Genomic DNA, 13149 nt, shown 5'->3' with positions numbered 1-13149 from the left:
CTTGCTCCTGGGATACTGGAAGTATACTTTCAGCACTTGAAATGCACTATGCTCTTTGTCTTTGCCTCTACGCCTACAACACTTAGCCTTTTTACCCTTACGACTTTCATCCCACTCCCTATGCATGGCTTGGCTGAAACATCACTTCTGGAGAGTAGTCTTCCCTGACCGCCCCTCTCCCAGCCTCAAAACCCTACCCCTTTCTTTCTCCCACACCTCTTTCACTACTGGACTGTCAGTTTCACAAGGACAGTGACCATGTCTGTGCTGCTCTCTGCAACATTCACAGCACCTGACCCTCAATGGCCAATCAATAAGTATTTATGGTTAAATAACTATTTGTCCAATTTGCAAATATAATTTAAATGAGTGGATATTTCATCCAATCAAAATACAAAGTTGCAAAATAAAATGTAACATCAACTTAAAAGAGGTCTCTTAAAGCTGTTTTGAGAAAGACTAGAATTTATTGAATACCAACTGCTAGGTGCTTTCATGCCCATTATCTCCCTTATCCTCATCATAACCATTTTACAGAGGAAGAGGCATTTGTCAGAGACTCAGAACAATGAAGCGATTTATACTTGTTCACATAGGGGTAGTATTTGAACGCGGAATGTCTTACTCCAAAAATATGCTCTTCCCATCACTCCACATATATTATACTAAGTACTCAATTTTACATTACATTAAAGGAAGACTGATATGTTAAAGCCACAGGTTACTTGGTTTCTAGACGGCTTTATGCTCTTACTTACCTGGCTGAGACTTGTTAGTTTTTCCATGTCTTCCTTGAGCTGATTGGCTTCAGCATCTCGTACTTTCAGCTGAGCCTCGAGCTCAGCCTCATAGGCATTGAGATCTCCCTGGGTCTGCTGCAGAGATGCATTCACCTCATGCTGCTCTTGGAGGGCACTTTCTAGCTCTGCAAGTTCCTGGAAGGATTCGGGGTATGTTGAACTACAAAACCACCACTGAGCTGTTTAAGCATCGGCAAATCATTATAAGTAACTTGATAACAGTAAACCAAATGCTGGCCAGCCTGGCACAGAAAGTGTTCATTAGCAATATCATGAAGCCACAGGCTGGGCCAGGCTGAAAAGTAAATGTAATCAGAAATATAATCTGACTAAATGTAATCAGAAAAACCAGTACGCTACCAACATGTTTCCCAAAGTGTAATATTTTAAATGTGCCTGCACAGGTTAAAAAAAAAAAAAAAAAGAAAGAAAGAAAAGAAAAAGAGAGGACAATAAAATTTAAAACTTATTTTCTATCAGACACTGGAATAAATGTTTGCACATTCATTATTTCATTTCATCTTCATAATTACTGTGTATGACAAGATATTATTTTTGTTGTTTCCCCCCATTCTTCTATCTCCAGTTAGGAGAATGAACACCTGAGTAGATGGCATGAGGTTGTGTAGCTAAAAAAAGACACAGTCAGAGTATGAGCTGAGATCTCTGACTCCAAAGCCCATACTCTTTATATTAAACCACAGTATGTTCACTTATCAGAACAAAATGGTATGAGCACTCTCAAATATTAAGGATAACAGAGTAACTTAAATGAGTAGCTAACAATAATACAAGTACATATTGATCAGCATACCTCAATTCTGAGTCATTTTAGCCCATCTGTATTTTAATTAAACATTACAGCTTGTATCTACTTATTTGGGATCTTAAAGAATTAGATCAAACTATTTTGGATTAAACAGGGGAATCCTACGATGAGAACTTCTATAGAAGAGTTTCTCAATGGATGGTCCAAAAAGCACATCTGAATCATTTGGGTTGCCTATTCGAAATGCAGACTCCATCTATAATCAACAAAGGATTAGTATCTATATATATAAAGAATTCCTACAAATTGTTAAGAAAAAGACAAACAATCCAATAGAAAAATGGGCAAAGCATTGAATAGGGAATTCAATGAAGAGGAACACTGAATGGTAAATAAGCAAATGAAAGGTGCTCAACCTCTCCAGTAAACCAGGGGGAAATAAAGTTAAAAGAAGACACTATTTTATACAGAGCACAGAAAACATGTTAAACACACCATGAAGAAACAATCAGACAAATCCCTGTAATGTGGGACACTCTATAAGACTACCACCTGGACACACATACCCACACACACAAGCTATTTTAAAAGATATTCTTGGCACAACTGGGAAAATTTGAATATGGTTCAAATATTAGATGACATTATGGAATTATTATTAATTTTCCTACATGTAATAATGGTATCATAGTGATGTAGGGGGAAAAAAGTTCTGTTTTTAGAAAAAATATTTTATTGATTTTTTTACATAGAGGAAGGGAGAGGGATAGAGAGTTAAAAACATCAATGAGAGAGAAACATCGATCAGCTGCCTCCTGCACACCCCCTACTGGGGATGTGCCTGCAACCAAGGTACATGCCCTTGACCGGAATTGAACCTGGGACCCTTCAGTCTGCAGGCCGACACTCTATCCACTGAGCCAAACTGGTTAGGGCAAAAGTCCTTGTTTTGAAGAGATGTGTACTGAAGGGATGGATGATGTCAAACAATTCTACATATTGCTTCAAATGCATACATCTATAGATGTAAAAGGCTAATATGTAAAGTGTCCTCTTGGGAGTTCAACCAAGAGACCAGTTCTATCACTCACTATGACGTGCGCTGACCACCAGGGGGCAGCACGGAACGAAGGAAGGACCCAGCCGGCAGCCAGGGAAAGAAGGCCCTGGCTGGCAGCCGGAAGGCCCCAATCGGCCCTGATCAGTGGCCAGGCCTAGGGACCCTACCCATGCACAGATTTTGTGTACGGGGCCTCTAGTATATAATAAGAAAGAGAGATTCAGGGAAATAACCATATTCAGGATTTTGTTAGCTATGGAATGGGGTACACAGAGAGTTTCAACTACATCTGCAATGTTTTATTTCTTAAGCTAAATTGTGAGTACATGGTGTTAAATACTAAATTTGGTATTTTTATAGGCCTGAAAATTTTCATGTTAAAATATTCAAATTTCCAGAGCCAGCCCTACTGAGGATGAGGTTTGGGAACCTGGGTTTTCATGCATGGTAGTTTGCCAAACAACTAAAAAAGAGAACGTGAAATCTCCTAATAAATGGCAACAAATAAGGTAAAAGGGTATAATACTGTGTCTGTCTTATCTGTAAATTAATGTTAAAATTATGAAGTAATGACAAAAAAATAAGAAAAATTGTTGTACTTAATTTTAGGACTCAAATAATAAAATATAAACATTTAATACCACATTTATAATAGCCACAACTTCATATTAGTTAGAGTTATTTGATAATGTCTTTCAGGAACAGAAACTCAGCTAAAATAAGCTTCCATTCTTAGTAAAGGAAAACAATAATTCCAAGTGTATCACAACTAAAGGGAAAAAACAAGACTAAATAGCCACTAATACTTTTTGCCACTTACAATTGCACGGCTGCTAACTTGTTTAGCTTACTTAATTTGGACATCATCTATTTTTTTTTTTTTTTATATTTTATTGATTTTTTACAGAGAGGAAGAGAGAGGGATAGAGAGTTAGAAACATCGATGATAGAGAATCATCGATCAGCTGCCTCTTGCACAACCCCTACTGGGGATGTGCCCGTAACCAAGGTACATGCCCTTGACCGGAATCGAACCTGGGACCTTTCAATCCGCAGGCTGACGCTCTATCCACTGAGCCAAACCGGTTTCGGCGACATCATCTATTTCTGAGGCAAGGGAAAACAGGAAAGAAAAAATCAAATCATACCTTCCTCATATTTTCTGCGTCTATGGCAACTATTTCCAGTTGGTCCCTCTCCTGCTCAACCTCGGTCAGTCTCCGCAGCAATGTCTCTTTCTCATCCTGGAGCTTCCTGCACTCATTCTGAGCCTGACTTGCCTGGCCTTTGACAGTCTCCAAGTATTCTTGCAATCCACTGATGACACCTTCTAAATCCTTCTTCAGGGCTTCATTTGCTGCTATCTGGCCTAAGACAAAAAAAAAAAGGTAAGGTAATAGTGTATATAAGAAAATGCTTTCAAGATATACAAATAATACAGCATTTAGACTCCTTAGTCATTTGTTACCAACTAAGAATGAAAGTCTAATAAGCTTTCAATTATTTCCTACTACCTTATTTTTCTTTTTCAAGATATAATAAGTTTTCCCTGTATTATCCCTAGTACAGGAGTATTAAGCAGGTATATAATAAAAATAGCATATTCAGTGAACATTGCTTATAAAATGCTTAATTCTTGCTGTAAAAAGTTTAAAGTAATCATTTCCAAATAAAATTAAAAATGTACACAAAACTGAGTTATTGCTGCTAGAAACACAAAACAAAAGCCACTCAACAAACAAGACTAATCCAAGACTGAGAATATAAACATGAATCCTAAAGACAAAAAAAAAAAAAAAATCATCCTCAACCATACATTAGGTACCTAGTATGTGCCAGGCACTTTATGAACATTATCTCACTTAATCTTCCCAACAACTAATGACCTAGACAATAATAATATGTCCCAGGTCACGCAGCTGATAATGGCAAAACAGGGACTGGGATCTTATGCCAAGCGAAGGCTCTCACCACTATAACTTTTCATCCTCCCCTTCCACAATGGCAATGTCACAATTTAAATCTGCATTGCAAAAGTAGATCCTAAAATTCTTTCTACACTCTCTTTGTAACTAGACACTGAATGCTCTGATGGCAATGGGCTCTTTGCTCCTGAAAGGATTTTATGCCTTGAGGAAGACAATTCCATGCCAGAGTTTATCATGATCATGTAGCTAACTTCTTGCCTACTGACTGCAATGACCTGACTCACTAGGACATCAACACAAAATTAAATAAATTTTTAAAATTTTTATTATATACTGTGTACTGTGTCAATATTTCCCTACCAAATACTAGCACTAAGAGCTGAAACATATTCAGCTAATATCTAGATTAATGCTGGTCTGGGTGCCATTTGTTTTTAATACTGAAACTAATTTACCTTTAAATCAGCTAAATTCTCACCTTCAGTAAGCTGTTGTTCAAGGTCCTTAATCTCTTCAGTTTCTTTAGCAATTCTAGAAAGTATCTCATCCAAACGGCTTTCAAGTTGTTTGTACTGCTTGTTCATAATGTCAAGCTGTTGTTCTTTACCCCTTTTCTGAGCCTTCATATGGCACTGAATTGAAAAACAAGCAAATACAAAAAACTCTTTTAAAAATAATAATCCTTAACATTTCTAAAGGAAAACTGGAAAATAAAATGTAACAATTTGCATATGTGGTGTGTCAGGCCCTTTGTTTTTTTCATATGAGTTTTCATTTGACTTGATATTGGAACCACCTCCATTTTAGAGATGAGCAAATTGTGTATAAAAGAGGGTAAGGGCACAGCTAGTAGGTAATGCTCAGAGTTCATTGAACTGCATTAAAATATGTCTCTTTAAAAAGGTTTCCAAACAGTTAATTGATTACATATACATCTAGAAAAATAATATATTCCAAATGTTAACAAGGATTATATCTGGGTGGAAAGATTACAAGAGGCTTTTTTCTTTTTTTATGAGTTTTGTATATTTAAAATAATTTTTATAATAAACAAGTGATACCTTTTTAATGAAAAAAAAATGTACTTTTTAAAAATTTAATAAATCTTTATTGTTCAGATTATTACAATTGTTCCTCTTTTTTTCCCCCACAGCTCCCCTCCACCCGGTTCCCACCCCACCCTCTGCCCTTACCTCCCCCTCACTGTACAACATATGTACTTTTAAAAAAGATTTTTTTACAGAATAGGGACATGAAATGAAAACTTACTTGAAATTCAAGTTTATTTTCAATTCCTTACACGACACATTTTGTTTTTAGGTTCCATAAACTGGGAGCTCAGAGGGACCTCAAAGACTGTTTAGACCCAGTGATTCTCAAGATGGAGGACCAGCCCTCAGGAGGTCAACTCCTCTACTAACTACATATCCAACTGGTGGAAAACAGAGCTTTCAAACCCATACACCATCTCACACTCTAACAGGAATCAATTTAGGGAGCTACTGGTAACTGAAAAGATTGGATTGTATTTCTCAGGTGTGCTGGGGGACAGGGAGGGGGAAAACTAACAACTAGGGAGCAGTCAAACTCTTCCTTTTACACATGAGAAAACTACGTCTCAGATTCATCAAATGACTTGCCCAGGTTATTTGGAGACTGTTCATATGGAAACAAAATAATTCCCCAGAGAATCTTTGCCCTCTCACTAACACCTCACAGGCTCTAACCTCCTTCCCCCATCAGAGGAAAAGAACAATAAATCAAGTTATCAAGAAAAAGAACTATATTACAGTCTAAACAACAAACTCCAAGACTCAACTGATTATAAATAAATGAACATTTTTCAAGTTTAGAAGTTCGTTGCCTCCAAAGACAAGAACAAATGAATGGCAGCTTGATCAGAAGGTTTTAAATGTACTACTGGTAAAACTTGATGGGCTTTTCAAAACTCTTCTTTTTCCCTACATTCCCAAAATACCCATCCAAAATCTTTCTGAAAAGGTAACTGCAGGTACAGCTTAAATCCTAAGTAAATTTAGGATTTTTATGGCTCAAGACAATAAAAAACTCCTGCATTCATATCTCTATCAATAAATCTTTAAAATTCACATTAAAATGTTAATTGAAATCTTTTTACACGCAGGACAAAACGTTGGTTCAGTATGCCCATGATTTGCATTACACATGGAAGCAAAAGCTCACAAAAGAATTATGGTAAAAACAGGAACTTACACGACTCCACCTCTTTTTAAGCCCTTTGTAGAGAGAAAATGCTCCTACCTTAACTTAGAATTTGTCCTGTTAAAACTGAGCCGTTGAGAACAAGGAAACTGTGGGCGGAACGCTTTCTAAAGTCTTCAAATTTTAAGTGCACTTCCCTCTCTGACAGCCACATTTTTGTAAACGCCTCCAAGTCTCTGTAACTTCCCAGCTCTTCAAACCACATTCCGGGCCTAGAGTGAGTGGCAGCCCAGCTGGTCCAATCACGAGCAGCCTCCGTTGGTCCCACAACACAGGAAGCTCCCGAGGGCCAATCACGCACACTCTTTGCAAAAGCTTACTTCAGGCTAAATCCCCACAGAGAATAGTTACCGTTTGCTTCCACAGGGCATGGCCATATAGGGAAGAGCCATATAAATCCTCCTTTATTATTTGCTCTTGTGATATATGTGCTACTAGCTATGACCACTTTTTAAAACCAAAAGAGGATTTGATTTTTAATGTCTTTTTCTTTTGAAACCTAGTTAAATGTTTATGTTTGTTGAAAACCTGACTTAGGCTCAGTTAAAAATAATTAATCTCTTTAGACCTTTAATTCCTTTGTGGGAAGAGGGTCATTGTAACAGAATAAGCATGGGCTCTACCTCTTCCTAAAAGGGTGAGTGTGGGAAATCATTTAATTTTTCTAAATCATATTCTCATCTTCTGCAAATGGAAAATGAAAAGTCAACAGATATAGGAATGCTATGATAAAGTTCCTCACCAGTATATGCAAAAACCAGCACTATGTAAGACATTTGTTGGCACTTAATATATTTGCTTTCCATCATATCTCAGAATCATATACTGTTTTCTAATCTCTCAAGCTTTTACTTTTAAATTATATATGCTATTCAGAAAGATACCTCATCTAAATTAGATAAAAATTAATTGAATAAAAGCCTATCTACATCTGTAAAAAATATGCAGGGATCCCACTCCTGCAGGGATTCTATCCCTTTTGCTAAAATGTTCATATTTGTAGCCTAAAATGGTGTGCCTAACACTAGCCAATAAGGCGACTTTGTGCTAATTAGAAAAAGTTGCTCACCAGACACACAAAAGACATATCCTCTGGTGTTCAGACTAAAGCGGAAACCTTAAGAACTAGCATATAGTAGTTTTAACAATACTAAAAAGGAACCTTAAATCTGGTTTCTATGTTTCATCCCCACTAACACAAATTGATTTTGGCTACCTTCAAAACTTGGATGCCATTCCTACTTATCATTTAACTCCTTCCAGTATGTAATTCTTTACATAAATACAGTGAGCATTAGACTCCCTGTCTGCCAGGAACATCATAGTCATTTACTGAAAGTGAACATACAATCTAGGTTCTAAGTAGATTCATAGATCACAGAACTGAAGAGGCAACAAAGGAGCCTGAGGTAGTACCTATAAGCAGATTCCTTCCTAATTTCCTTGATGCAAGCATACATAAACATAGGGCTGGCCCCTGGGGATACAGTTCCAATCCTCAGGGGCCTCACATGGGGTGGTAAGACATCTGAATAAATAAATGTAATAAAGTAATATAATACTGACCATATTACACATATTATTCAAAACCTCTAGTATTTCATATACTGAAAATTATTTAAAATAATCAAGACTTTTGGTTTCAATTTTAATACTAAGTCTTAGGCTTTTGTTAGAAAAGATCTTAAGTCTATGGTGATAAAGTCACCTTTTGTCAAAATTAGCTGGTCTGCAAAAAATATCTATGATATCTTAAAAAAATATTTAAAGGAATAATTAAAAACTTGTCAAATACTTAAAGCAATTATAGTGCATTGTCCTTGCCATGTTAAATTCTATGATTTCTCTTGATCCAGAGATCTTAACGTTTTTTAAAAGCACCCTTTATTCAAAATATATCATTAAAATATGCAGAAAATATTTTCACTTCTATTGTATAAATATTGGCTAAACTATAAGCCATTAGTAAGACTTCTCACGGTAGAGACAGAAAGAGACAAGAACCTAACTCCATCATCCAGCCACCTGACCACCTCTGGCCACATTTTAGGAATACATACTCTAGAGAAATGTTTCCTTTTTAAGGACAAAACAAAACAATAAATAGCTTTAGTGGAATATTTACGTAAAAACTTAAAGAAGAGGTAGAAAAAGGACTCTAAACCTACTTCTGTTCTTCTATCTCACCACCTAGCTCTTAAGAAAGAAAAAAATAAGGCAAAGAGAGAGAAAGGATAAGAAGTTCAGAGAGCACCTTGGAGCAGGTTTCTCTTGACTTGAAATATAATGAAATTCAACCCCTTAAAAAAGATAAGTATACCATGCAATCCTCATTCTACTGAAAGCTACCTTCTTCAAAACCTAGGTTGTTGTGTTTTAAACACACATACATATTTTTATATATAAGTATGTGTATATATACACACACATACACATAAGTATATATACAACACATATATATACACATATAAAAAATATATATATTACTCAAATTTGTGCATCAAACTAAAAAAAGAATTTCAGAAAGGATTCTGTGGCTAAAAATTATGAGACATAATATGTAGATAAAATTTTATTCTAGTCCCCATAGAATAAGCCAAAATCTCTTCATTTACTTACATGTTTTGGGTCTTCGAAATCCAAGCTATCTATGGCTATATGAAGGTCTTTGATCTCCTTCTGCTTTTTAGCCATTTCTTGCCTTTGCTTCTCCAACTGCATTTCTAGATCCAGAGCTTCTTGGCGTAATTCATTCAGAAGTTGTATCTTACCACTCAACTGCTTGAAAAGAAGGTCTTTCTCTGCTTCTGAAACCTAATCCCCCACACCACAACACACAATTAACAGAGGACAGCAACACTGATTTACAAATTTAAAGAAAACAACTTTTACAATTTAAAGGTATTCTATGCTCTATCCGTTCTTTAAATAACAGTAAAATGTAGGAGTTATCTAGGCATTTATACCTTACTAGAGGCCCAATGCACAAAATTCGTGCATGGGGCGGAGGGGTGTCCCTCAGCCCAGTCTGCACCCTCTCCAATCTGGGACCCCTTGAGGGATGTCCCACTGCCCATTTAGGCCCAATCCCACCTAAACAGGCAGTCGGAAATCCCCCTCACAATCCAGGACTGCTGGCTCCCAACCGCTCGTCTGCCTACCTGCCTGATTGCCCCTAACCACTTCTGCCTGACAGCCTGATCACCCCCTAACCACTCCCCTGCCAGCCTAATCTACGCTTAACTGCTCCCCTGCTGGCCCGATTGCCCCTAACTGCCCTCCCCTACCAGCCTGGTCATGCCTAACTGCCCTCCCCTGCCAGCCTGGTTGCCCCTAACTGTCCTCCCCTGCAGGCCTGGTTGCCCCCAACTGCCCTCCCCTGCAGGCCTAGTCCCCCCCAACTGCCCTCCCCTGCCAGCACAGTCACCCCTAACTGTCCTCCCCTGCCAGCCTGGTCACCCCTAACTGCTCTCCCCTGCCGGCCTGCTTCCCCCCAACTGCCCTCCCCTGCAGGCCTGGTTCCCCTAACTGCCCTCCCCTGCAGGCCTGGTCCCTCCCAACTGCCTCCTCTGCAGGCCTGTTCCCCACCAAATGCCCTCCCCTGCAGGCCTGGTTGCCCCCAACTGCCCTTCCCTGCAAGCCTGGTTCCCCCCAACTACCCTCCCCTGCAGGCCTGGTCCCCCTCAACTGCCCTCCTCTGCAGGCCTGGGTCCCCCCCAACTGTCCTCCTCTGCAGGCCTGGTCGCCCCCAACTGCCCTCCCTTGCAGGCCTGGTCCCTCCCAACTGTCCTCCCCTGCTGGCCTGATTGCCCACAACTGCCCTCCCCTGCCGGCCATCTTGTGATGGCCATCTTGTGTCCACATGGGGGCGGCCATCTTAGACCACATGGGGGTGGCCATCTTGTGTGTTGGAGTGATGGTCAATTTGCATATTACTCGTTTATTAGATAGGATACTTTTATGCTCCATATATGTAGAAAATCTTATTTTATAAAAGTTTATGAAAACTAATAAACTTTAATAAAATAAGTAGGTAAAAATAAAGTTGTCACTCTAGTATAAGCAACTTATAAAGTATTAATAACCATATTAATGGTAGCTGACTTTATACAGTATTTACATTGTACTTACCCATGTTATAAGCAAATTAATAGTATCATGAAAAATTTAGATTTATACTCATTTAAAATAACTTTTACCAAGCACATTTTGTTTAAAAATTATGTCCATTATTTACATCTATCAATTTGCTATATAAAACTTTAGCCAGTACTATTACAAAACATTCTTATTTAATTATTAAAATCATTCTTGTTAGCTCCTTACACCTCATCTCCCACTTTCTTTTTTCTTTTTAATCCTCATCGGAGGATATTTTTTCCATTGATTTTTAGAAAAGTGGAAGAGGGCAGGGGATAGGGAGAGCGCGGAGGGGGGTGGGGAGAGAGAAAGAGAGAGAGAGAGAGAGAGAAACATCAATGTGAGAGACACATCAATTGGTTGCCTCCCACACATACCCTGACTGGGGCCAGGGATTTAACCTGCAACCCAGGTATGTGCTCTTGACCAGAAATCAAACTGGAGACCATTCCGCGTAGAGTGGGGAGGAGGGAAACTTCAACCACCGAGCTGCACTGGTCAGGGCCATCTCCCACTTTCAATCCATCTTTAAGACCTATCAATCAGTTCTACTGCCAAATTTTACCTAGAATCAGTGCTTTCTCTCCATGCTCACCATCGCCTTCCTAGTCCAAGCCATTATCAACTTTTGCCTGTATAAATAGCCTCCTAACAGCTGCACACAACTCCATTCTTTCCACCTCTCACTTCACTCTTGCAGTAGCCAGAATGCTCTTATATAAATACAAATAGGATCAGCCACTCTACTACCTAAAGTCCTTCAAAGGTTTCCCATTACAATCAGAACAAAATTCAAACCCTTTAAAATGGCCTATGAAGCCTGGCATGGACTTTAACCTCATTTTCCACTATACTCCCTCAAGCTGTAGAGCAAGTTTGTCAAACTCATTTACGAGGCATTCGGCCCACCAGCCACACGTTTGACATGCTTAGAGGAATCTTTTAGTTTGAAGGTCTTTGCACACACTGTTACCTCTGCCTGAAATACCTGTCTCCTAACTCTGTCTTGCTGGTTTTCTCTCATCCTTTGGGTCTCAGCTTAAATATCACCTCTTCAGAGAGGACTTTGTGGGGTCCCACAATTTAAATTATATCCTTTTATTGTCTCTTCTAATTTTCTATTTGTTTCCTACAACATTTATATTGTTTAACTATACATTTCTTTTTTTCTTTTTTTACTTGCTTTTTACCTATTTCCTATCCATGAGGAAGAGACACATATCTGTTTTGCTCATTTACTCAGGGCCCAGTCAGCAACTGCTATACAGTAAGTTTCCAATAAACTTGAATCAATTTGGACTTTACATTCTTGTCCTACCTATTATAATAATGAATGCAATTACCATCAAAATTTTGAAATATTGATTTTTAAAAGTTGCAAATAACTAAAACCTTTACACACTTAAAAACTAAAATGTCAAATACTTCCTTTTTTGAATTTTCTCCCTATGCAATTACACCATGAGTTTGAACTGCTTACTTCTTCATGATACATTTTGTAATTTCTGAATGTATCACTTCCATATTTTTGTACACCATATTTTATATCATTTACATTTCTGCTGCTTGCTTGATAATGGTCATGGTGTAGTAGAAATGTCTTCTGGCTCTTAATCTAGATCCCAGGATCTTAAAGGTAAGGAGTTCTTAATTAAATTAGGAGATATATCAAGAAGCAACTTCCCTGGGTAATATAGGTGCTCTTATAGTAAAAGTAGACCAAATACATCTTTTTACATAAATCATAAGTGATTTATTTCTACATTATAAATGCTAATAGGATGTTATCATGATTGGAAGAAAAATGTAACTGGAAAGGCTAAAACCGTATCTGACTCTGAAATCTGTTATTCCACAATTAATTAGGCAGCACTAATTTAAGAATTGTTTTACAGGGTTTTGAAGGTATAAAATACAGTTCACTTTTTACATTTCCTCTTAGCATTGCTGCTTTGCTTTTACATACTTTTTTAAGCTGTATAGCTTCTTCCAGTTGTTTAAATTCTTCAGTAGCTCTTAAAATTTGTTGTTCTGCCTTTTCTATTTCATCATGCAGTTCCAATAGTCGAGTTTGTGCTGCAAATTTAAAACCATGCACACAGACACAAACAAGAAAAATCTTAAATTTTCAAAGTTCTACCAAATTTTTAAAATTCACAATAACCTCCTTCCCCCAGTTAAAAATATAGATTATATTAAATTATACTAGTA

The 13149-nt window shown here is 37.8% G+C and overlaps 1 protein-coding gene across 3 annotated transcripts in view; it reads right to left on the bottom strand.

Annotated features, from left to right (window-relative positions):
* CNTRL (centriolin) overlaps positions 1-13149 on the bottom strand; it is an 80396-nt gene that overhangs the window by 40565 nt on the left and 26682 nt on the right. For 2 of the 3 annotated variants that reach the window (XM_079790436.1, XM_079790437.1), the window contains 5 exons: positions 12905-13014; positions 9418-9612; positions 5036-5189; positions 3778-3998; positions 759-935 (listed from right to left, as the gene is read on the bottom strand). In XM_079790436.1, the coding sequence (XP_079646562.1) occupies positions 759-935; positions 3778-3998; positions 5036-5189; positions 9418-9612; positions 12905-13014 (857 nt within the window). Of the gene's footprint in view, positions 1-758; positions 936-3777; positions 3999-5035; positions 5190-6837; positions 7029-9417; positions 9613-12904; positions 13015-13149 lie in introns of those variants that run through there. The other variant, XM_079790438.1, reaches the window with a different exon arrangement.

Source organism: Cnephaeus nilssonii (genome assembly GCF_951640355.1).
Source record: "Cnephaeus nilssonii genome assembly, chromosome: 14".
NCBI classification, from domain to species: Eukaryota; Metazoa; Chordata; class Mammalia; order Chiroptera; family Vespertilionidae; genus Cnephaeus; species Cnephaeus nilssonii.
The sequence above is the reverse complement of the archived record's forward strand: the minus strand, read 5'-3'. Positions and strand labels throughout refer to the sequence as shown.